At 41.0% G+C, this 25,001-nt stretch overlaps 4 protein-coding genes and 1 non-coding gene across 5 annotated transcripts in view; 3 read left to right on the plus strand and 2 right to left on the minus strand.

Moving 5' to 3' along the window:
* Positions 1–25,001, plus strand: part of LOC126567906 (atypical protein kinase C) — a 162,340-nt gene that overhangs the window by 5,568 nt on the left and 131,771 nt on the right. The window lies entirely within an intron of this gene.
* Positions 9,267–9,362, plus strand: Trnay-gua (transfer RNA tyrosine (anticodon GUA)). The gene is made up of 2 exons: positions 9,267–9,303; positions 9,327–9,362. It is a non-coding gene; the product is annotated as a tRNA-Tyr (tRNA).
* LOC126568310 (apyrase-like) overlaps positions 15,673–25,001 on the minus strand; it is a gene marked incomplete at its 5' end in the record, with an annotated part of 350,971 nt that continues 341,642 nt past the window's right edge. The window contains one exon of the mRNA XM_050224769.1: positions 15,673–15,678. Coding sequence (XP_050080726.1) covers positions 15,673–15,678 — 6 coding nt within the window. The remainder of the gene's footprint in view (positions 15,679–25,001) is intronic.
* LOC126568360 (cytosolic Fe-S cluster assembly factor NUBP1 homolog) lies at positions 18,120–19,100 on the plus strand. The gene has a single exon (XM_050224824.1). It carries the CDS (start codon positions 18,120–18,122, stop codon positions 19,098–19,100), a length of 981 nt encoding a protein of 326 aa, XP_050080781.1.
* Positions 21,553–22,816, minus strand: LOC126568511 (protein RER1). Its single transcript, XM_050225000.1, has 4 exons — positions 22,670–22,816; positions 22,379–22,580; positions 22,084–22,301; positions 21,553–21,719 (listed from the first exon to the last, which is right to left on the minus strand). The coding sequence occupies exons 1-4, from the start codon at positions 22,739–22,741 to the stop codon at positions 21,645–21,647; spliced, it is 567 nt and encodes a 188-aa protein (XP_050080957.1). The 5' UTR covers positions 22,742–22,816; the 3' UTR covers positions 21,553–21,644.

The raw sequence follows: 25,001 nt of genomic DNA on the forward strand, positions 1-25,001 counted from the left end.
GTGGCACTTACAGGATTTAACAGCCCATAGAACAGCCATTGGAATAGAACAAACAACGCGGAACTCGAGATAAACAATCTTTTTCGACTTGAACACACATTAGATCAGTTTAGCTACGCTGTTTCAATTAATAACACAATTTTCGATTCTTTTAGAACATTTTATATTTATTTTGGTTGACAATCACCACTCTTAACTGAAAGAGCTAATGAGACCCTTCCAGTGCTGAACGGTGATCTTCTGCTTGTGGCGATAGCACACTTATCCATAGAAGTACTAGCTAGCGCTACAGTATAAAGCCGGAGCACCTGGACTGGTCTGTGTCAGGGACCTTGGAGTGCTTTTTGATGATAAGTTGAACCAGTATGTCCAATTGGAGAACATAGTCACCATCCTCTTGGCCTACTGAAGCATCTGGCGCAAGATCTAGGTGATCCGACTTCGATAGAAACGCTCTACTGCCCGCTTCTCTGATCTGCTCGATGAACTCTATCCAGCGAAAATTCCGAAAATTCGCTTTAGATACGTTGCAACAGCATGAGTGTAAAAAGCTTCCTTTACCATATGTCTGACCATGGTCAGGACGAGTCGCCATTTAGCCAACGATTGCAAGAACCTAGCCTAAACAAATCTTCGAGTAAAGTGATCCTGGACTTTCTGGCTGTTTTTTTGTTAAATCTCTAAAACAAGCCTCACAGTTGCACAACACCACCACAAACTCCTAAAGATCGTACGCTACCGTAGCACGAATCAATTGATCGCACGATCGTATCCTTCTCAGCAGCCACTCGATCACGTTCATCCGCTCTGCCAAAGCTCAACATTCCACATTCGATACGCACACGCAACAAGGAAACTCAATACCAGCTTTCGCGCCCTGTGTGGCCTCACACTATCCAGCCCACACCGACCTGCACCACCTGCAAATACTTCTGCACAAAGAAAATCAAATTATCCTAATCCACCGGTGTGCTACCGGTCTCCGCGCGGACTGTCAGATCTTTCGGCCTGCGAAAACAAGCTACGAATGGGCAAATAATAAAAGGCTTCTCCGGTCCGGACGTCCGGGAGGGCAAGCGGTGTCTTACACACACGCACGCAGGATGGAAAGGAGCAACATTTGCATAGCTTTTTTTTCGGTTTGGTTTTGGAACGTACACGCCGAAGTAATTACGACCGACCGAGCGGTGACAATGGCGGCTTAAGGTAAATATCAATTTGGTCGTTAAAATGGGCCTTAGATTGGTGGACCATTGTTTGTGTTGGTTTGTCTTGTCCTTTACCACGCCAACCGCAATGGATCGGAAGTGGGTTTTTCCTTGTGTTGTCTACGTTGAGATGAGGCAAGCAATTAAAGCGTAAATTATTAGCTACTTTAAGGATCTGTACCGTAGAGAGGCTGTATAATGGCAATGTTCTATAAAGTGGAGTCGGCATTGAAAAAATAAAATAAAATAAATAAAATAAGAAGTATGATGTATAGCAGCAAGGATAAGAGAAAAGATATGATTTAAGAAGAACATTAAAACAGTTAAGTTTAAAACAGCTAAAAAGCTTTTTAGGGCAAAGAATTTTTGCAATAGAAAAAGGGCTTCGAATTTCCGCTAAAAAGTATTGATTTTTGTAAAAGTTGTGTTAACTCAAAGCGTTATTAACTAGAGTTATTATCTAGAAAGTTTTCTCCTAACGCAAGGGAAACTTTTTACAGCGTTTGCAGTTGATTTAGAACGATTGAAGGATCGGTAAGTAAAGATTCATCACAAGTTTTATTACTGGACAACAAAAAGCTGCAGCTAGTGAGACACATCCTGAAGACTACCTCTCAGATCTTGGCCACCCAACAGGGATGAAGGAACCATAAAAGCTTTACTTATAACTGGGGTCTATTTAAAAAATGGGGGACTCAAGATCAAAAACTGAACTTAAGTGAATTTTAAATACACTAAAATGGTATAAATATATTTTTATTTCATCTTATTATAGTTTAAGTATAACGGCTTGCTGCCGTATTCTTAGCTCGCCTCGAGCTGATTTTGTACAAATTTCTCTACTAAAAATAATTCATAAAAATTTTCATGGTCTAAAAACTTGAGTACTTGAAAAACTTGTTACGGAAGTTACTAATTAGTTACAAAATAAATTTATTAAAAAAAATGGTAAAATGAAAAGAACAAACCCCATTTTGTTCCAACCTACTTCAACAACTCAATTTATTGATAATCAAGCCATAAAGCACGTATTCCTAAACCTAACCCAAGTCTAAACTATTCCAGATACTTACCAAAAAGGCTCGAGAGCCATCCTTATTCTCAAAACCCCTCAGTCATCATCCTACTAAAGCTGCCAACACACACACACACACACAGTTCCTGCCCGCATCCTTTTGTGCTATTGATATCTATTATTCATCATTAGTTATTTCACTAATCACGTTCGTTAACACGCGCTACGTTCCATCACCTCGCGCTTTTGTTCCGACCCTTGCGTGAACACCGAATGCATGAATGAGTAAAAACGAGAGGCCCAAAAACACCCCGACGGCAAACAGTAACAACATAAGAAAAAAATCACCATCTGCCCCCGCCTGACCTTTTCTTTCCCCCGGTGACCTTTTGAATGTTGGACCGAAACGTGGGTGAATCGTTCGTTTGCCCTAGCACCCGGCACAAGAGCACGTCCGAGAGTGTGCGACGGGATGGCCACGGTAAAAAGGCGAAAACCCCCTGCGGGGATAATGATGATGATAACTTTATTTTCGCTCCCGGTCTAGGATTGGCTCATATCCGGTTCCGGGCTCGGTTCGGCTCCATTCATCCTGTCATATCCGAAAAACGTATCAAAACGGCATTCAACAACGCGCGCACTCGCGCTAGGATCGTCGCTTTGTCCTGGTCGTCGTCCCCGACGGTCGTCATTTCACTCTCGCTCTTGGCTGATCCCTCGTTCGCTTGCGATCCGTTTGATTGCTTTATGTAATGCTTCTCCTTTTTCCTTCCCGGAGCGTGGAAAAATTCAATCACCAAAAATCACCCTCTCTACGACCAATCACAGCCCTCGGAGCTGGGTGGAATTCGGAACACACACACACGGATCTGTGCACGATTTGCGATTGTGCAATAGAGAAAGTTCGGCATCCGGAACATGGGGGAAATGTGGTTCGAGAAATGGTCACACAGGAAGGATAGTGAGCTGTTTTCTTCTAGTCTGCATTCAAATCGGACACACGTTACAGCTTGTCCGGCGGCTAGAAGGATGCGAGAACTGTTGAGCTTAAATAGAGCAGAGAGAGAAGCTCGATCAAGACGCTTCTTTTTGTCAATATATTTAAATTAAGTGTCCCTTCCAGAAGGGAAGCAGATTGACCGATTGACACAAGGACAAAAAATGGCCCCGGAAGCTGAAATGGCAAGTGATCGAACCTTCGCAACGAGACAGCAACTTAATTTGAATACACTGCTGCTGACGACTCTCTATCGGTCCTTTACTTTCTTTTCCCCTTGCTCAATGTCAAGACGATGTTGTGAGGATTTTAGCTTTAGTAGCTGGAGCGCTTGCCTTACAAGCTTGCCTATTACCAAGGAGGAACGGGTGCTCAAGCGGAGAGTGGGGTTATCGCTGTCGATCTGTTTGCCGAGCCCGAGTTAATGGTTTTCTAATTGCGTGTTTATTTTCTCAATCGCACCCCGCATTTGTTTGGTCAGAACGAACAAGGAAGGAAATTGAGCTGACATGGATAGCAGGAAGTTTTCGGTTGGTCTAGATAAAATCGAATCAGATAGCATTAGAATGGTAAGAAACGGCTTAAGAGGCGATTAAGTGTTTTTGAGAGGAAAACTTGTCAAGCTCTTGTCGACCATTTTTACATTTTTTTTGTGAAAGAACTAGGAATAACATAATATCTAATTTGCCTAAAAGAAAATTATCCTCTGAGCATATCGTGGATCTGTAGAAGATGCCTTACCAAACTTTTTCGTACGACATAGTTGGATAGTCAGCTCTCGAAGGAACGGTCCGGATGGGATTTGATATTAGATATTGCCCTGTGAAGACCGGCGTCAATATCGCATAGGTCACCGGACCGGAGAGTTAGACATTTTATAGGCTTAGACTTTCTCCATGGCACTCCATAGCGATTTTGGCACGAGCAGCAAATAAATATATTTTAAAATTGTGTAAATGATTGTCCTTTGATGTTAAGGTGAAAGGTATCTCAGGGTGAGGATTGCACGTGACGATATTACGTCCTGAGCTGTAGGACGAATTCGAAGTCGTCTAAAAATTCGCCTATCTTTGATGAGAGATCAATAACGAAAATAGCATTACAATTTTAATATACATTACACTAACAACAGCCATCAGAACGTGCTTTGATTGCAGTTAAATTCGCTACTAAAATCCTCATCTGTGAAAATTTCAGTCACGATCATGTCGTGAGAAAGACACCGAACCATGCAATAGGTTAAAACGGTTCTTGGACCGTCTCTATGGACCGAGTCGGCAACGGAGTTAATGCATACATTCTTTAGACACACACTGGTTTAAAAATTTCAGTCAGTTTGGTCTGCTAATTCAAATCCCGTCTAGACACCCGTTTTTTCATAGTAAAGCCTGACTATTCAACTACGAGGTATCAATAATTCTAGTAAGCTCTTCGCTTCCCGGCTATCCTTGGAAGGTCGACAAGCCAAGAAGGAATCGGTTTTTAATATTAACAGATTCAATTTATTCGTTTTAATACAAAGGTTTTAAAATAAATCATTGTCAAATATTTAATAATCATACCAGCAGTGAAGAAAAATACACCAAACAAACTGTATAATCGATATTTAATCGGATTTAATAAAAATCTATCACACCATTTCTCCGTCCGTGTCTTGAATTAAAAGAAAAAAAAAAACGGAGTAAAAACTAATCCTTCTTGCTAAAACTATTCCCAACGAATAGAAGTTCATAAAGGAAAGGTGCGAAAAAAATCCACCCTCGCACAAATAGCAATTCCCAATTCCCAACATTGTGTTTGATTGCTTTCTAACAGGCATTGTACAGATTGTTTTTCGATTATCGTTTTGCGGGTAGAATTCTCCTGTGCTGAGGTTCTGTTGTAATTTGTGTTACTGTTGTGTCACTTTTCTGGTTTATCCCTTGTCCATTGTCAAGCCTGAAGGAGGGGGCAATATAGCAAACTTTTCTGCCGGACGGAAAATTTTCCTTCGTCTTCGGTTCCGCTTTAGCTTAAGAAACGGCAATGGTGTCAGTTTAACGGGAAAAAGAAAAACAAATTGAGTCTTCTCTCGACCTGCGTTCTCGACAGCATCCTTATCCGATACGGGTACTGTGGGTGAGTTAATTGAATCCTGTTTGCTTTTGTTTGCTGCTGATGGCAGGACATGTTTTGTGATTGAGTTTAGATCGATTATTTTGATCTTTTTTGGAATTTTTTTTTCTACTAGTTTCTAAAACATTTTCACACAATTTCCCTTGTTTATTCGCTCTACAAAGAGGTGTTAATCAACCCCTAAATATTTAACGCTTTTCCCACCACGTTTAAACGCATCAAAACCCCCGGAAAAACGAGGTTCACAGTCGATCAAACATTCATAACACCTTTTAATGATGCTATTAAACGGTTCCTTGCCTCAAAAACAACATTACATCCTCCCACAGTCCACAATTTTCCACAAGCGGCATTTGTTCTGTGAATTGTTCGCTCGGACGAATTCAATTTCTTTCCACAACACACACACACACGCGCGACCTTTACAGTGGCTGCAAAGTGACGTACCGTGTTGCGGTAATAAAATTCCTTCCCCCTTCCGCTCTAGCTAAGCGGGTCGTATTTGTACAAACCACACGGGGGAGGAAAACTCCGAGCAAACAATATGTTTCCCATCGGTGCTAATGGGCAATGGGGTGGCCGGGTTGGGTGAGTTTATCGATGCCCAACGAACCCTTCCCCCTTTTGGTAAGGCGCAGCATCGAAGCAACACAATCAAACAACCAGATTGCGGTTGCAAACGGTTGCCACCAGCAACCGTCCGTAAGCAACGCCCACTAGACCAATGATTCCCCCAAAGGCGGATATGGGTAATGAAATTTATTTTAATTTCAAAACCAATTTTTCACCACCACCAACCAGATCAACCACAGGGAGGGGGGGGGGGGGGGGTTTGTCCCCTTGCGAAGTCAATTGTCACGGGCGAACAATAAGAGTTGCCCATCCATTAAAGCAGTGATTGATGAAGAGTTATGTCTTTTTGTGTTTCTTGCTGTACTAAACTTTATTAAAAAATGTAATAAAAATGAAAACAAAAACCCCTGCAAGCCTCGCTTTAATCTTGAACGGCATGTCAAATTTAAAAAGTTCTAAATTAACTGTCATATTAGTGAAAGATGCTAACAGAAGTAGGAGGAACGCGTGCTCGTGGTACAAGATAGAGAAGGCATCTTCACAAGCAGCACAAGTTTGATCGTATATTGGGGGGGAGAGAAAGTCAAAGTTTTGCCTTTGGATTCCGGTTCCACTCCTTCTTAAGGGATGATGAAGACGTTGGAATGCAATAAGCAAAATGGTGGAGAACGTTTATGGTGGGAGCACGATGCACGATTCGGTGAAGATTTGATGCTTATTAGATTTGTTTTCTCAATCATCAACAACCGGGAGAGCCGGAAACGGTTGACGTGGGTTTGAGTGAAGGAAGAGCTGACTTAAATCCTTTCCGTCTAGAGTGAAGCGTTGGCCACGAGGAGATCGGCGGAAATATTAAGCAAGAGAAGATTGTCTTACATGCTGTAACGGAAATTGGCAGAGGAAATAGATTTGGGTGATCAAACGTACTATTAAAAAGTTTGTTCGAGAGTTTCAAGTTCTCCATTTGCGTCTCGTTTTGCATCAATTTTCTTAAACATTATTTCAAAACTATCTTAACGATTATCTTTTCTCTTCACAGCTTCCCCGTTGGAAACTGAAAAAGTCTTTAACCATTCATGCTCACTGATCGCTATCTAATACCGAGCTTTTGAGCAGGACTTTTTGACTAACTGCTCCATGGGCCCAAAAAGCGATAAGCAAATTATCTTTCCTTATCCCCGAAGGGACGGCACCCCTTGCCGTCCACACACTGTGCTAAATAATTAACCAAACACTGAGACCAAGGGGCAGAGAGAAACCACAGAAAATCTACGATTATTACCGATTATAACAGCTTACGGTAATAGGCTGCTAATAACAAAACAAGAAACCCGATTTATTGCTTCCGTTTCTTCCGATCCAATTGGCCGATCGGTGGCAATTCTGCTTTAAACATTACAGTACTGCAAACAACAAGCTGTAGTAAAACAATGCCGCTTACCACACGAAAACGAAAATTGCCACCGAACGATTATTTGGTCCTGTGCTGGTCCTGTTAAGCTTCTCCCGGAGTCTCTTGGCTAAATCCGCTGCTAAGAAGCCACTGATCCTTTATTACATGACCCCTTCATCATCCTTCGACTGGTCGTCTCGCAACGATTAGCCTGAATGGGTGTGTGTGTGTGTGTGTGGTTTTGATGGCCCGAAAGGGAGACAAACCTTACGGATGGATCGGAATAGCAAAAACAAAAAAAAAACAAAACACAGTGCAATTATCGGATCGAATTTCCCAAACGCAAACACACCGACACACCGGTGACCGCACGCCGATTGGTCCCGATCGTATCAAAAGAATCGCCACGAAAAAAAAGGTAAGAAAAATCGGCCCGAAAACTCCGTGCAGAATAGAAAAATAATTCCAAGTGACAAAAACAGACGACCGAAACCAAGGTGGACCAAGGAGAAGATCGGTTTGGTTCTGTTTTTTTTCTTTTCCCCCGATGGAGGAAACTTTAACACCGGTTGATTGGTTTTTATTTTCTATCTTTGTACCTTTTTTACTCTTCGTGTGTGTTGTTTTTAAATGTCTTTTGTTCATTCCCTTTCCCTGCACTGTTACATCAATCTAACCGAAACAAGACCATCACTGGCAAACGAAAACAAATACAGTTGATAAGCCGCAAATTGATCCTATTAGAGTGTTTTTGTGTGCTTTTTTATTCACAATTACATTGTTTTGGACACTGTTTTTTTTTCTTTCGAAATTGGTTTCTTCCCACTGTGTGTGTGTATAATGTGCACGCTTACAAGGAGAAGTAGAAAAATAATAATAAAAACCTTGAAAAGTAACGAAAGAAATTATAAAAAGAAATTTGTGTTTAAGAAAAAGAAAATACAAATGTTCTCCGAATAAATGCAAAATTTCGCTGTATGTTTGCAAAGCTTCACAAATGAGAATTCAATGGTACCTATTCCGGCCTCGTCTACCACGCCTACTCTGTCCATAGGAACGGGCGAAAAGGACTTTTGTGGACTAGGTCGTCCGGTGCCATTCTCGTGACATTACCAACTAGCTCTCTATTTGATGGTGGGATCACCGAACAGCATAAGGAGCTAGCCATCGTAGCGACTTCTCCATTTTCCTTCCACACAAGCGGGGCCAAAATATTTTCTGAGTATTCCTCTCGAACACGGCTAAGAGGGTTTCCTCAGTTTTGAACATAGTCTAACGATTCAAAAAATTATGTTAGTACTTGAACTATAGTATTCCAGAAGAAGTTGTTCCACAGTTTCTAACATTGTTATCAGTATTTCACCCCATTGTAAATCAGTAACTTGGTTTTTGTCTCGTTAATCTTCAAACCGAGGTTTTGTGCCGAATGCTCGGATCCTTTGATAAGCTTCTGACACACAGGAGGGCCTTGGAATAGAAATTTGGAATATTTCTCTATAAAGCTCATATCCACAATACATAAAAATGGTCCAAAGGACTCTAATGGAAATAAGTATTCCATTGCTTCCTGTAAAAAACCTCTTTTTTTCGTTTATTCATAGAGGCTTTGAGTCTTAGAGACTAGATTTTGACTAGATGAATCTATTTTATCTCCGAAATTTTTAGAAAAAGGCTGAAAATATAGAGATCTCTTATAATTGTGCAAAAATTGTTTTTCGATTGGATATTTAAATTGGAAACAATTATTCCATTAACCCATTAGGTTTTTATTTGTGCAAACCCAGTACAGTTTCCATTGAATATGTTTAAATGTGTTAATATTTTAAGGGAATTATCCGAATAAGTTCTACAACGATAACAAGGTTAAGGAATAGTAGTATCTCTATATGTACAAAATATATAATTAAGAAAATACTTAGAAAGGGGCGAAACCTTGTCTCCAATTTTACCTCTCTCTTCAAGTAACCTTCGATAGCTCAGTTGGTAGAGCGGTGGACTGTAGAGAGTGAAAAGCAACAGAGAGAAATCCATAGGTCACTGGTTCAAATCCGGTTCGAAGGATGAAATTTAAAATTGATCTCTTTTTATTTTCATCGTGATCGTATTTTAATGATCAATTTTTTTTATTACAACTTTTACATAATTAAAGGTAAATAACGAGTTAAGATCTTCTTTGCTGCTTAAGAATAATTTGTGGGACAAAAAAGTGATAGAAAACTCCTGTAGCTAAAACCTGCACCTAAAGCATTATACTTATCGGTCATCTTTTCATCAACTTATGCACACGTTTATAGGCTGCATAAAGCACCATTTACACTCATTTGATTTGGATGATAAAAACCAAAAACCTCACCAATAGAAATCATCATTCGCAATGGAACCTTTGTGATGCGCTCAGCCATGCTATGAAAGAAGGCAAATGAGAAAGAAATCCTTAGTGGGCGAGAAAACACCGAAGCTCATTTCGTATGCCATAATGCGACGGCTCACATGACGGCCTGCGCCCCCGAAAAACCAAATTCTTCCACCGGTGGCAGGCAAGATTTATCTCGCTCTAGTTTATCACTTAATTAACACGCTAACACGTGTAAATGATCTGCTTGTTGATAATTAATTGACACCAGCCAACCGTTCGTTCCCGTTGGACGTTCGTTCGCTCACGCCAGAAATCTGTGTCCATCCACCATCACCTTCTGTGTATTTAGCTGCGTGGAATATAAATCGGCTAAAGGTCTAAAGCTAGAAGAATGAGGTACAGTGCGTACCAAAATTATAAGTTGCAGAGGAGAAAAGGGGCTGAAACTGATTTTAAAAATTTGTTGGGGAAATTGAAAGGATATAGTTCTTTTTTTTTTTAATTGATAAAGGACGGCCAGGCCGTATTGCTTGAAAGGATATAGTAATTTATCATAAAATATTTGCTTCAAAACACATTCAAGTAAATTAAAAAAATAGTTTCATAATTATACCTGCACTGTAAATAATAGTTTCGTTCAGTTCTAACCCTCCGAAAAATTGTCTTCGCCATCTCGACCAACAATCTCGGCTCTACTTGGCAGCGAAAACTCCGTGTCCGTGTCAGGGGCGTTGTTGTATCAAACTCACCCCCGATGGTTCACGGGGTGGTAACGCACACTATTAGCCTTCGGGCGGCCCGTCCTTCACACTCCCTTCCCAAATCCAACCATCCACTACCAGCGTTCGTAACAACTTTATTAAATTTGTAGCAAATCCCTTTCGCACCAGAAGAGCCCCCTCTGTAGCCAAAGCGGACGGCATGGAATGGAGGTGTGTATTTTCATCAAAACCACAAAATGAATATATAAATAATCCCCGAACGACGATGGCTGCATGTGTACACGCACACACACACACACACCCTACATCCCAATCTCGCTGTCTTCTCCGAAACGAAAACTGTGGCCAGGATGGAAGAAGGATGCAAGTCCCTCTAAAAGCAGGAAAGAAACGTAGACGACGAACACAACGCACCAACGATAATAGAGTGAAAGGATGCTTGAGCTGTTGAAAAGGTGGCCACTCCAAAGGTGGCCGGGAAAGCAAGACGGCAGGTGCTACGGAGTGTCTTTCGGTGCGATGGTGGAAAAGAAAATGGCTGGCTGGCTTTGGCTGGGCGGTTTTTTTTTTTTGTTGATGTTTGTATAAAACCACTCGGCAAACCACCCTCGGAGCTAAGGGTAGTTAGGGAGCTTGTGTTGGAGCAAATGGAACCGGAAGGAAGTCAGCCATTTTTGGGACGTTTCACTTTTACTTTCGGCCTGAGGGGAATATCGTAATATCCACAGTATAAGAGAGCTTCAAGCTCCAGGTTAGTTGGAAACAAAATTTGCAACAGAAAATAAATAAATCGATACATGAAGTATTTTCTTTTGGGAAAAGTTTTTCATTCAGTCACTCTAGTTGGGGGCTATAAGGCTTGCAGGGGATCCAGAGTTTTTTTTAAGCTTTCTCAAATATTTCTGCTTTGTAAATATGTTTGAAATATGCCGATAAAATGCACCCTGAACTCGAAACGCTTGTTCGTAGTTATGTTACAAAACATGGAGTTATTTTTGTCTAATATAAGAAAATAATTATCTAGAATATAAAACCATAATTTGAATTTGAATAATATTAGCTAAGTTCAAAACTTTCCATCCATACTGTGAATAATTTTACTGCAGCATCGATGTCTCGTTGTTTAAAAATAATATTCAACTAAAATTGATTGAACAAAATGCTTGGTAATGGTTTGTAATGGTTAAATGACCAAAAAAGATATAGACACAAATTTTACTTGCCAAAAATTTTACTAATTCTATCAGTAACTCTAAAAAATGCAGAGAAAAATGTGTTTAGAAGTCCAGTAAATGTAGCAAAAATAAATCATTAAACACATACGAAATATATAAATGAACTTTGCCAAACTTTTTGCTACGGTATTTCGTGTGGGGCGCGGTGGAACGGGACACCAACAGAACCTCCAGCAACACCAAGGCGGAGCTGATGGTGAAAATCAGGTTAGTTTTCGCGGTCTTACCCCGCGAAACTGTCGCCAGGGCTTGTTCCCAGTTCCGAAGACGGGTGGAGGCCGTAATAGAAGCCGAGGGCGGATATTTTGAATAAAATGAATAAAATACGTGGTAAGCTACTATTTCTAAAACAAAAAAATTCCCCGATGATTAATTTTGCCATAAAACAATTTTTTTCTTTCTCCGTAGGTGACTGTCAAAATTATCCCGAACGCCCAGGGTTGGAATTAGGAAGCAAAATAAAAATAGGATAATATAAGATAAAGTAGGCATTAGATAGGATTAAGGATATAACAGATTACACAAAAATAATTGTCGGGTTTTTTTGTCAATCTCTCTCTACGGTATACTTCATTAATTCGCTTTAGAAAGAATTAGAATAATGTCCACCGCAAATTAAGCTTATAATTATTGTTTTAAGCTAAAGATAGGAAACCAATGTCAATGAAATTTATAACATGTATTCGAAAACGCAGCAGTTAAACAAATATTCAACAAACTAACTATCGGTTGACAATACGGCATTGTAGCATCATAATTATTTATATATAAATAAAACAAATAAATGAATGTAAGAAGATATTATACAACATTTAAAAACATGGCAACGTGTTTTACCTGTGTTTTTATTAAGGAATAAAAAGCAAAAAATTCATTCAAAGGTCTTTACACTAAATAATGTTTAAATACTTCAACTTTTCAGGCAAAAAACTTGATAAAAAAAAAACAACCTAAAACAAACTTATAGATACGAATCTGGAGTTGCACAGTAAAACTTAATAGAAAAATTGTCAACCAATTTTTGGTAAGAAAGATTGAGGCGTTGGAAAGGGAGCTGCATCGAGGACTTCTGCAGTAAACCTGCAGCAACAGGTTCATAATAATGGAACCCACTTAAGGGCCAAAAATGTCGACAAAATTACAGAAGTAACAGAAATTAACCGAGATGTTAGCAGTCGTTGCATCACTCAACATTTAAACGATGGTCAATACAGAACTAACCGCCAGTCCATTTCCACAGAGTGTGTAATTTGGTGGGACTCGAATGAAAAGATGTATTATGAGTTGTTCGAGTACAGCAAATATACTAACTTCAGACCCCTACTATCAACATGATGAACCGTTTGGAAGCTAACAATTGACCCGAAACGGTCAGATTGTTTTCCCACAATCGAATATTTACAACGCGTACCAAACAATTTTATGACAACTCATCATGGCTCATACTGAGAGGGATAAATTGTGCCTTTCATACCTGTTTATCGTTCATATTTTATTCCATTTCGCTGGCCAAAAATTTCTCACGCCTTTCCAAGCACACAAAGTGTCATCGAAATCAATTTCCACGAGACATATGTTTTATCGCTGCTCTTAAAAAATAAGTTCCCATTTCATCCCCTAAAACAAAACAAAAATACAGCAGGACAACAGACGAAATCAATTTGTTGCCTCGTAAAGCAGGTCAATATTTACTGTCACACGGCACACCGAGCAGCCGGAGAAGCTGGGTGGGCCATCGACAGGACTACATTTTGTTCTCCCCCATTCGCCGCTTTTCGACTACTATCGCAATTTGATCGCGATCAAACATCGGCACCGGTTCGCGACCGACGCGTGTTAAGGCGAGTTAAAACAAACCAATTTTCCTAATGTACCTCAAACACACAGACCAGGGAAGAGAGGAGCGACTCGTCTATCTTTTTTTTTTTGGTTATTGTTTGTTTTTTCCACGCGAGGTCAAGGGATGGTTTTGACCAGGTTCGGGATAAACAAGCGAAACAAACAGTACGGCAACACCGAAGGGCAAACAAGTGTGCGATCACAAAATACACAATCAAAAGTGAGAATCGAAAAAAAAAACAACGAACAAAAGTATGCAATCTGCATGACGTTGGATGTGTTTGAACGAACCGAACCGAACAGTATTTTGGGTGACACAAAGCGGTTCAATGGACAGCCGGAACAACCAACGGTGTAGCTGTTTGCGTTATGGATGGCACGCGTCACCGACATTAACTTCTGCTGCTGTCCACTTCTGAGACAGATTTGTCTGGTGTCTTGTCGTACCTAGTTCGGCAGAACAATGTGCTTTATTCTTGTGAGCGGAAGTAAAGTGAAGTGAGAAGTATAAAAAGTCCGAAATTTTGTATTATATTTCAGTTTGTAGTATACTAATTTTCGTATTTTAAACGTTATAAGTATTCGTCGAATAGATTTGAGACGATTTTCATATTCATTTTCTTTCCAGTTGAGTTTTAATCTAAACATTTTCCCTTCTGCTTTGTTTAGTGTTTGTGTCTAGTTAATAAACCATTTTATTTTATATAAAAATTTATTAGTTTATTGGTGTTTTCATATTTATTTTTCCTCTCTTTAGCAAATTTTATTACTCATGTCGGTTGCTTATTCTATGCTTGCAATTATTTTTACATTGTTTTACTTTGTTGTTTTTTTACATTATTTTTTTCCATTTTTCTCATTTATTCTATTCCATTCAGTCGTATTTATTTTATAACATTTTCATGTTAAATTTTTACCCTTTTTTGTTGCTTTATTATTTCATGTGTTATCAGTTACACATCGCCATCAGTTTACAATGTATTGTTTTGTTCAATTTAAGTTTTCATGTGTGTTTTCATTTTTATATTCTTTTTACGTTTTAGTTGGTTGTATTCATATGTTTCGTTTATTGTTCATTTTGCTCTTCTATTCATTGGATTATTAAGAACAAGAAATTAAGCACTAGTTTACTATTCCTGTATTGGGATATATTTTAGTTGTTGGATTTCTTATTTTTATATTTATTTTTCTTATATTAAGGTATTCTTCTATTCTTTTCTCCTCCTTCTATTCTTTCGTTCTTTTATTCATACAACAGGTACTAATCGTTGGCTCATTTCTTACTTCCATTTTTATCTTTTGTCGATTCCTTTTTTCTGTTTCGCCAGCTAATTAATCAATCTAAACATTTTTCTTGAGAAAAACATATTTTTTGCTTTTTTTCTCTCATTATAAGTTTATTCTTTCATTCCTTGGAATATTGAGATGTTCAGGATGTTTTTGCTAATTTTTTGACAAATTTTCATTACCTACAAAGTTCTTCTTCCGTTATCCCTTTACTCTTCTCATTGACTTCCACCGCTTTATGCTGCTTAATATCTCTTATCTTCTTAACGATAGAACGATACAGACAAACATTGGCAATAATCGTTTCTACTAGATATAAACCATAACAATGCTTACCGTTGAAGGAAACCCGAAAAAAAACCCCAGCAAAAAAACGCAGATACAAAACGACAATCAAACGACCGTTCGACCATAACCGCCTGGCCAACGCAACAACCGGCACACAGGATGGAACCGCTCACATGATTAGACCGTCAATGAAACGGGGGATCGTAATTTATGGGCCATCACCGGAGCAAAACCGGACCGATGTGTACGATCTAAAGTGCCTTTGTCAGCGGCTGTCGAAGCCCGGGCCAGATATGTTGCTGGACTGGAATTTATCGTTGACCGGGTGATTGGGTGCGTTCACGTGCAGAACATTGAAGGACGCGCCAAAAGAAGTGCAAGAGAAAAAAAAACACAACTGGGGGACATAAAAAAGAGGAACATACGGACATAGGAGACGCTGATCATGCTGAATGTTGAGCGCTACATCGGACACCGATGTACCGATGAGCAGCAATCACCTCTTTCCGGTCTATTTGGTCAACACATACTAATATGTCGCCGGTGAGATCCGTTCCTGCCTGCAAGGGACGGACAAGCACTTAAGCATCATCGGGGTCATCGACGCACAATAGCGAACGATAGCGATCGGGATGATGGATTCCTTATGGCTGTAATATCGTGGTCACGTTGAGGAAGATGTGCAGGAGAGTTCTTTGCACTCTTAGTAAAAAATTTTTATAATACAATATTGTTTCCTTTAAAAAAGCTAGTAATTCTGACCTAATGCTATGTATTTGTTTGTTACAAAACACCTTCACCCTTCACTCAATTATTTCACCCTTGCTGGTCACCCCATTTTTTTGCACACAAGGCCAACAAAAAAAAAACTCCATTCAAAGCAATTGAGTGAATTGATTTTTTGGGTAAGTTCTTTTTACACGCCCTCATAGTTTTCTTGGTAGTGCAAAAAGAGAGGAAAGAGAAAAAAAAGCTGGACCACATTTTCCTCGCAAACGAGTCAATTTCCCTCCCTCTGTTTTGTCCCTGTTTGGCTGTTTTTTTTTTATTGTGATAGTGCCCTTAATGCTCATTAGTCAATTTATTTCGTTCACTGTTGACAGTGAGCATATTTTACTATTTGCTTGATTTGCTGGTTGTTGTCCGTTTCTTTTTTCTTCCTTCTGAAGTAATCTTGTTTTAGTCATTTGTCTGCTTTCCTTGTTGGCCTTACCATAATAAGGGCTAGGAGTGTGTATGTGCGCGTATGTTTGGGATAGTACTGAAGGACTGCCGGACTGCGGATTTTCCGAACCAAGAGCTGCTGAATGCATAATTTATGGTACATTTACTCCGGTGGTACGCATGAATGATAATAAAATTGTGCCGACGGTTTGAACGATTGTGATACAGTGGCAGCGGCTTGCGCTGTGATTTGTGATACTAGTCAATGGCTTTTTGCTTTTCGTGACATCTTCGCAAGACGCTACTATTGTTCAGCAATGGAAGGGTTTTTGCTTATCTTATCTGCGTCCATTATTACTGTATTGAACATTTTATTGAATAACATTTTGTTTGAAATATGTGCAATATTTTTTTCAAGGTTTTAACCACTAATATCTGAACTGCGAAAAAAATATAAAACGCTTATTCAGCTTTGGCCATCAAATAATAGGTTTCATGGGGAAAAAACGCACTAATTTTTGGGCGTAAAGCGCCATGCTCTTGAAGCTTTGGCCTGTGTCGTATACTAGCCATACTAGCCGTTGATCCTGCACTATAACCGGGAATGGACAACATCCTTTTAGAACTGTTTCGCTGTTTTGGTCTGCTAAAACGTCCTTGATACCGCTCACGGTCTAGCGGTCAATATCCTGGATAAGTAATTTGTTAATTTCGTTAATTCATCCAATTTCATCGAACCATTAGACCCTCTTGATGAGGCTTAAAGTTCAAACACAAAGAACTGGTGACGATTTGGGCACCAACGAATACAAGAACTAATACATTAGGTATTCTCCTAGCACTGAGCGTTCTCTCCGGGACTTACCGATCGTGGAGTCGGGATCCGATTGTCAATGGAATTTCCTCTGGATTAACTCCAGAGATGGGCTAGGGATCGAACAGCCGTAGGTCACCAAGCTGCAGATGCGTAACTTTAGCTACAGATCGAGCAAGCGAGGATCTCCTAGATCTTAGCGAAATGCTTCAGCAGGGCGACGAAGGGTTTGCCCCTGGTGACAATTTATTCCAGCTCAAGGTATCATCTAAGAGGATTCTATGGTCTTCGGTTTACATTCGATCCCCGGTTCGAATATCCAGGCTCTTCTAGCTGGTTGTATAACACAAGGAGGCCCTAAGCTTAATGGTAGTTGGGGGCCCTTATCACCGAGATGGAAGATTTTTTGTGGATTCGGCGGACTGGTAAGCTTACATGATAACCCAGTAGTGGATTAACCTAGGGGCGGATTTTGCGGTCACCGGGGTCCTCACCGGTAAGGGGTTTCTCATCCACTAGTGTGATAACCCACGTGAATGTGGGAACTCTTACTCTAACTGCTAGATAGCGAGATCATCATGTAGTTCATATATGTAGCTCGCCATTCTAGCAACCTTTCCCCTCTCGACATTCCCATCGACAGCAGCATGTCGATGGCTCTGAGGGCACTGTGAGTATTCGAGGGTACTGTAAGGGAGGAATTTTGCATCATAACTTGCTTGTTGCTTTGGTAAGCACCAAAACATCTCGTAGGAGATGGCTTCGTACTTTACATCTTCGATTCTCTCCCTGTTGAGCTAGATTGAGCAGAAGACAGTTTTCAAATTGATTTCAGTTTTTACATCCCATATAAAAATGCATCCTTTGACTAAAAAAGCCTCAACGAAGCTTTCAGGATATCCTTGCTCTTGGTAGAGCTTTCCGCAGTAGAGAAGATTTCCATCGAAAAAAGCCTATACTTTGACACGCCTGCATTTTGACAGCTGCCGTCAGCTGTTTTGTTGCATTGTTTACATCAAGTCGCGGCGTGCACCATTAACCGAATAATACACTTTTTGTTTTGTGCTGTTTTAATCCGGTTGGCGTCGTCCTTATTACGTCCTTATATTAATTATGAGTGCTACCGAAACATCCGCCAACGTACCCAGCGATGCACCAGAGCACTGTCCCGGCACACAGAGTGAAGATGCTGGGAAAGCATCGGCGTGTGCCGGATGTCCGAATCAACAACTGTGTGCCACCGGTCCAAAAGGACCCGATCCAGCAATAGCACTGGTGAGGGAAAAGTTAGCCGATGTACGCAATAAACTGTTGGTCCTGTCCGGCAAAGGTGGCGTAGGTAAGAGTACTGTAACGGCACTACTTTCCCGTGCGATGGCCCATCGCAACCAGGAGCAGAACTTTGGTGTGCTCGATATCGATATATGTGGACCGTCGCAACCGCGCGTACTGGGTGTGCTGGGTGAACAGGTACATCAATCCGGATCGGGCTGGTCACCGGTGTACATTGAGGACAATCTTAGCCTGATGTCGATCGGGTTTTTGCTCGGCAGTCCGGATGATGCAATCATATGGCGCGGCCCGAAGAAGAACGGCATGATTCGACAGTTTCTAACCGAGGTGGACTGGGGTCAGCTGGACTATCTGCTGCTGGACACACCGCCGGGCACATCGGATGAACATCTGTCCGCCACGACGTTTCTCAAGGGTACGGATGGTTCCTGGGGAGCAATTTTGGTCACGACACCGCAGGAAGTTGCATTGCTCGATGTACGGAAGGAAATTTCTTTCTGCAAAAAACTGGCCATACCGGTGGTGGGTGTTGTTGAGAATATGACCGCCTTCGTGTGCCCAAAATGCACAACGAAAACGCGAATTTTCCCCGCCCGAACTGGTGGGGGCGCCGAACAGATGTGCACGGAAATGGAAGTACCGTACCTGGGGAAACTCCCACTCGATCCACGGTTGACGAAGTGCTGTGATGAGGGTAAAGATTTCATCACCGAGTTCCCGAACAGTCCGGCTGTGCAAGCGTTGGATGAAATTGTTACTAAAGTGAGACTGTTTTTTGGAGACGGAAAAGGCGACCAATAAAGAAGGCACCGTTTAAAGTTGGCCTCCTGTAATTACTTCTTGCACTCAGTGGGATTCTTCGTATTCATTGGTAGATTTGTTGTTTTATTACTTGGTTATACGTGTGTGTGTTTTCTCTCTTTTTGCATGCATCCCTCCTAAGCCTGCATCCTCCCGATCCGCAAAAAGACGACCTTATGTCCATTTTCCCCCACTCGGTTCGTTCTACGAGTCTACTACAATTGCTTACAAAAATCTGTCCACTTTTGAAGGGAAGGATGATGAAGATGGATGAGTCAGGAATGATGTGAATGGGTAGACCCGACCGCAAAGAGCATTACAAGATCGGTGATTGTAGTAAGCAAACACGTCCTCCCTATCGCTTCTTATCTGCGTCTGCGTGACCGTGATGCGTGTGACAAAGACCTAACGTTTGAGGTTTAATTCGTTTCAAAAAAGGAAAAATCATGTTAACTAGAGGATGAGGATTATTTAAAATAAAATGTTGTTAGAATTCAACTAGTGAAACCACTCCAATACACTCACACCCTCAAACGACGGTTTGTTGCGGTCTGTTATCTCTATTAACCTTTGTTTCGATATAAAAATAATAATATACACCGTTACTTCTATGTAACCACCTACCCGGGAGATGGTTATTGAAAATAGGGATATAAATTGAAAACCAAAATTAAAAATATATTTTAAAAAATACCAAAAAATCTGTGTTTTTTGCTGTGATGAAAAACATGTTTTTCTATCCATTCCAAAAGTTTCAAGATGTCTACTTCATTATATTAAATGTTATGGCAAAATAAATAGGCAAAACGGGTAAGTGGTCATTGAAATAAAGGTCAACGAGGCGTCGTTTTATCGTAATACAAGTCTGTGGGCCTTCTTTTATCACGATAAGATTGCAATTCTCATCTGTACTCAGTGTACCACACTAGTGTCTTCTGCTCCCAAGCACACTTGCTTATCTAAAACTAGCATTCAATCATTTCATAGGAACTAATTGGGATCCTTCTCTACTCAGCAAGAAGTACACAACAAAGCAGTTGCTCACTTAAAAAGTCCAGCAACGTACAAAGACTGGCCCGATGATGTTCGACTGCTGCTGTACGGTTAGTGTTTGGTGTAAACGATCCATCTTGGGAATTTAACAGCTTTAGGGCGCGCCCAAATTTATTCGATGTTCGGAAAACAACTAAATCGGGATACACAAAACTTAAAATTAAACTCACATTCAAACTAAAGAACAAAACTACGGAACATGATACTAAGTTGTGTATTATGTATACTGGGAAAGGTGTAACCGAGAAAATACCATACCGGGTGGAATAGTGTAAATAAAAAGATGTTTTTTTGCTTATAAAAAATATGGCTATTTTGGGTTTTGGTAGGAAAATAGATTGATAGACCAAAAAGGATAAAATAAAATGATAATTAGTTTCGATCGGAAAAGAATACTTCACTTGCTCCACTGCTAATGCTTAACTCGATGGTACGATTAATAATATTAATAATGAACTTAGCATCCATAATTACAATTGCAAATAATTACACTTGCACTCGCTACAAAACCCACCCTTTACTAAGAAGTAAATTGAATTTCTACTAAATTCTTTACCTACACGCGCGGTCGTATTCGCGTTTGCTTGGCCATTTTTTAAATGATTCTTCCTGCTTTTTTGGTTTGGTTGCTTATTTTCATTTATAAAAAAATCTTCTTTTCTATATACCAACACGTGGATAGTATCATAAAATTCTAAGCAAAAAGAAAAACAAAATCCTCCTAATAAAGCCTTGCTGCGGCTTGTGTTTAACTGAACCAGAAGAACGGCAAACAAAGGAAGGAAGTTGTTGTATGTTGTATGAAGGGGGGAAGGTCGAAAAACGGGGCATAGCGATATTTTATCGCATTAAAACAAAACGGAAACAAACGAAACCACTTTAAACTCAACATATTTGCATTTTTTTTTGCTACGACGTAAGCACAAATCAATACCAGCCATCTGTTGGTTCTACTGCTGCTGTTCTTTGCAAGCTACCTTGACGTATTTGGGAATAGCGAATTAAAAAAAAAACCGGTAACCGAATGCACGCGACGCGACAATCTTCCTCACAAGACAGGACATTTTTTTCGATACCAAAACAGATCAGATGAACGAAACGGAACGAACGGAAATAAACCCCAAACTTAATGTGGTTTGTTCCGGATTAGGTATTGCAGAGAAAAAGGAGAGAAAGAATTTGCTTACGGATGAATTAGGTAGTTAGGCTTTGTGACGACACGGGCCGCACGACACACGACGGTTTGCGCTTTTCTTCTTCATTTTGAATTCCCATTTTCTGTCCCCAATTGCTTTACACGGTGGACACCGTAGCAGCAGTCGGTAGTAGTCCTCCCACCGCTGATGGATGGACACCCGCCAGAACGGTGGCCTGTGCACCGACGGACGCGGCGGTACTGGCGGTTGGAACCGGTGACACACCACCAACGCCGGACACCGACGCTAGCGAGGACGTGGACGAGGATGCTGGTAGAGTTTGTGCTTTTAATTGTCACTTTTCCGTCGCTACCGGTTGATAGCGGGGCTTACTATGGGTGAACGGCAGGTATCGGTATTTAATCATATGCTGAAAAACGAGAGGGAGAACATGGACGAATTTAGTATTGGAGCATAAGGTTAAGCCTGTTGATGGCGGTTGCATTTTTAAATAATATTTTTAGGGGATTTTTCATTCGATAGTTCTATCTCCGAGGGATACAACGAGCTGAATTATGTATTTTTTATAATGTATTTTAAGAGTTGATAAAATCTAAGTGCGTTATCACTTGCTTTGGAACAGTCAAGGGACTAATTTAAAGACTGGGGAAACCCGAGGCCGTTCTTCTCATAGAAAACATTCTATCAATTACTTTGTGATCAAATCGTTACAACAACTGAGTCAACACCCTCAAAGAAGAAGCAAAAAATGCGTAATATTACCCCCAACCTACCTTTATCTGCCGCTTCATCGTAATGCAGAACAGCGTGATGAAGTAAAGCACCAGTATTGGCCAAAAGACCGGCACATCGAACATGTCGAAAAACGTACAGATGATACCGATCACCGTACTTTTGCTGATGGCGTACCAAAACTTAAACTCCGGTAACCGCCGGATGAATGGTCGAAACTCTTCGTTTGCCTTCGTCGGCAGCTCGGGACCTTGGTCATCTGCGGTGTGCGCCGGGGGAAAGAAATGTTAAAATTGCGCTACTAAACAGTAAAAAATGGGTCACCCGATGCCTTACCGTCCAAATCGAATGCCGGATCGATTTTCGGCGTCAGGAAAGCGATAAATAGATTTAGATGATAAATGCCGAGCGCGTACGTTACAATGTACCAGCCCTGTTTGGTGAATACCCGCAGGAGAAAGAGACCGATCAAGCCGAGGGCGGCCGCCCACCGTACCTTCGTGTGCGGTGTCCATTTGTCCAGCTGAAGCTGATAAATCTGTAACGGAGATACCAGCGGAAAAAGGGGTTGCAGGGTAAAGCACTGACGGCAGTGACTACGAAGCGCATCGCATCGCCATTTCTTACCTGTCCTAATCGCTTAAAGAATTGTGCTACCACATTACTGCTAGCGGGCGATGAAGATTCTTCGTTCATCATCTTGCGTGATGATACACCGTGTGGCCGTTAGTGTAAAGCTACCGACCACGCCAATGTTGCTGCTGCTTGACCACGTCAAGGAGAAAATTCAATTCGACCTACAGTGGTAGTGCACGGTGGCATAAATAACCATGCAATGCTGCTGGTTCAATTTACTGGCCCACTCGCTTCCCCAACCCACTGTATCGTGCCACTGTAATCCAATTATGTTTTGTGACGTTTCGAGAAGGGTGTCCCTACCGAAAGCGATCTGAAATCCGACAGAGCAAACGAAAAAAAGGGAATGAATGAATTTATGTATCCGATGGATTAATTTCACCTCAAACTTACCTGCACACACGGCACAAAGTGTTGTAAATTGTGTAGATTCGAGAACGAAGATTGTAAAACGTCTCAGAAATCCAAATCCAGCAGTCTCAGTTAAAATCAGAACGAAAAGAACAGATCACAACAAAAGGGGCTACGAGGCACAATTATCAATCGGCCCTTTTCTACTATCAAAACAGGTATGTAACACAAACCACGAGATCGGAGCGGTGGGGGGCGCAAAAATAAATGTTCCGAAGCTGATTAAATGTCGGTATTCGGAGGGGTGTGAGACAGGAAAAAAAAATATCCGTACACCCAGAGGCTGCCTTCTTCACGACCACTTGCGAGTTTGCGAGCTGGCGAGCTGTTGTTACATAGCGCGATGTGTTTTTTTTCTTCCGCTGGTAAGGAACGTTTTCCCTTCCCTGCTCGCCAAGAACGGTCCTTTCAATAATTGATTTCTGTTATTCTTTCCTACCGTCCAAATGTTGGCGGGGGCGAGCTATTTTGCAAAACAATTTCACTGATAATTTGCTTGATATGCTGGGAATGACGAAAAAGTGATGACCGTCGCAACCACGTCAATCTTGCCGGAGCGCTACTACGGTGGCTGTCAGTGCGTATGTTTGCCGCTGATATATGTCTGTTCTGAGTGCCGTTTGTAGGGAGGCGGTGCAACGTTGCGTGCGTTTGCTGCTAAGAACAGACATGCTGGTTAATCAACTGTTCAACACTTCAACTTTTGTGGGCCTGTCAACCTGATGACGTGCGTGGAGCACGCTCGCACAGTACAAACAGATTGTTTTGGTTTTTTATTTGCATAATTTTGTAATTTTTATTTTTTTGTGGTGAAAAAGTTTGTTATTTTAGTTCATAAAATTTTGTCATGTATGAAATGAAGTGGCAATTTTATCTGGCAAATTGTCTTAAAAACATAGCCAAAAAGCAACAGGAAAAAGCGAGCAACTGCCATTTGCTGGCGCTCTCTGTGTGCGACACGATTTTGCGTATTGTCAAACCGTACCGTTGACAGTGACGCTGTCAAAAGGAAAATTGGGCAGAAAAGAATCGAAGCGATGAAAAAACACGCAGAAAAGTGAAGGTGGTTCTGCGAAAAGAGTGTCCGTATAGTTTGGTAATTAGCATTTTCCATTCCGCTTTTGTGTCCCTAACTAACCGAAAAACGGACGGCAATCGTGATACGGTGAAGTTTGGTGAAGAAAACTAGGCGACAAAATTCGTGTCGTGTGTGGGGGAATGAATCCGTTCTTTCGGAACGAGGGCCGCCCTGGGATATGGTGGTTTTGTCTCAAGCTGCGGGAAGCAAGCGTCGGTAGCTTGAGCACATTATGGTGATTTTATGGAACAAACGGATAGGAAATGTTAGTGTATCAGTTTGAAAATGTGAAATAATGTTGCATCAAATGCAAAATTGAGTGTTTTTGGCTGGGTTTTTTTTATTGAAAGAACGCGGCCAAAGAAGAGGGTGCTCGGGAACGTTGGTCAAAAAAGGAAGAAAGTGTAATTGAACCCGAGAAGCGAGAAAAAAGAAAAAGAAGAAGGGTCCGCGCATAGGCATGTGTTGGAGCGGTGTGTGCTGGTTGTTCCGAAGGGGGGTGTTGTGAAGTGGATATGCGGGGGAAAAAACGGTGCAAAACGGATCGATGCGCGTGCCAAAGGTAGAGAAAGGGAAGAAGGATATCTTCCATTATAGCGCCGGAGGGCACAAATACGGAGGAAGCGGGCAAGCGTTTGCAATTACAATTGGCGCCATCCCCTTAGGGGTGACACCATACATGGGTTTAAAACAATGGAAACTTGGTACAAAAGTTCCATCTTTTAAAAAAACGGGCAAAATTGGTCTCAAAATCAATTCGCGTTTGTCAATGTTTTCCGAAGCAACTACCAAGTAATAATACAAAAGAAGAGAAAAAAAAACGAGAGAGCGAAT

The sequence above is a fragment of the Anopheles maculipalpis genome, chromosome 2RL (genome assembly GCF_943734695.1).
Source record: "Anopheles maculipalpis chromosome 2RL, idAnoMacuDA_375_x, whole genome shotgun sequence".
Classification (NCBI taxonomy): Eukaryota; Metazoa; Arthropoda; class Insecta; order Diptera; family Culicidae; genus Anopheles; species Anopheles maculipalpis.

Bases quoted from the DNA above. Each gene is read 5' to 3' on its own strand.
- LOC126568360 (XM_050224824.1), top strand. From the start codon at position 18,120: ATGAGTGCTACCGAAACATCCGCCAACGTACCCAGCGATGCACCAGAG.
- LOC126568511 (XM_050225000.1), bottom strand. From the start codon at position 22,741: ATGATGAACGAAGAATCTTCATCGCCCGCTAGCAGTAATGTGGTAGCA. The intron at 22,581-22,669 runs GTAAGAAATGGC...TCTCCGTTACAG, and splicing joins TCTTTAAGCGATTAGGACAG to ATTTATCAGCTTCAGCTGGA. The intron at 22,302-22,378 runs GTAAGGCATCGG...CGCACACCGCAG, and splicing joins TCCGGCATTCGATTTGGACG to ATGACCAAGGTCCCGAGCTG.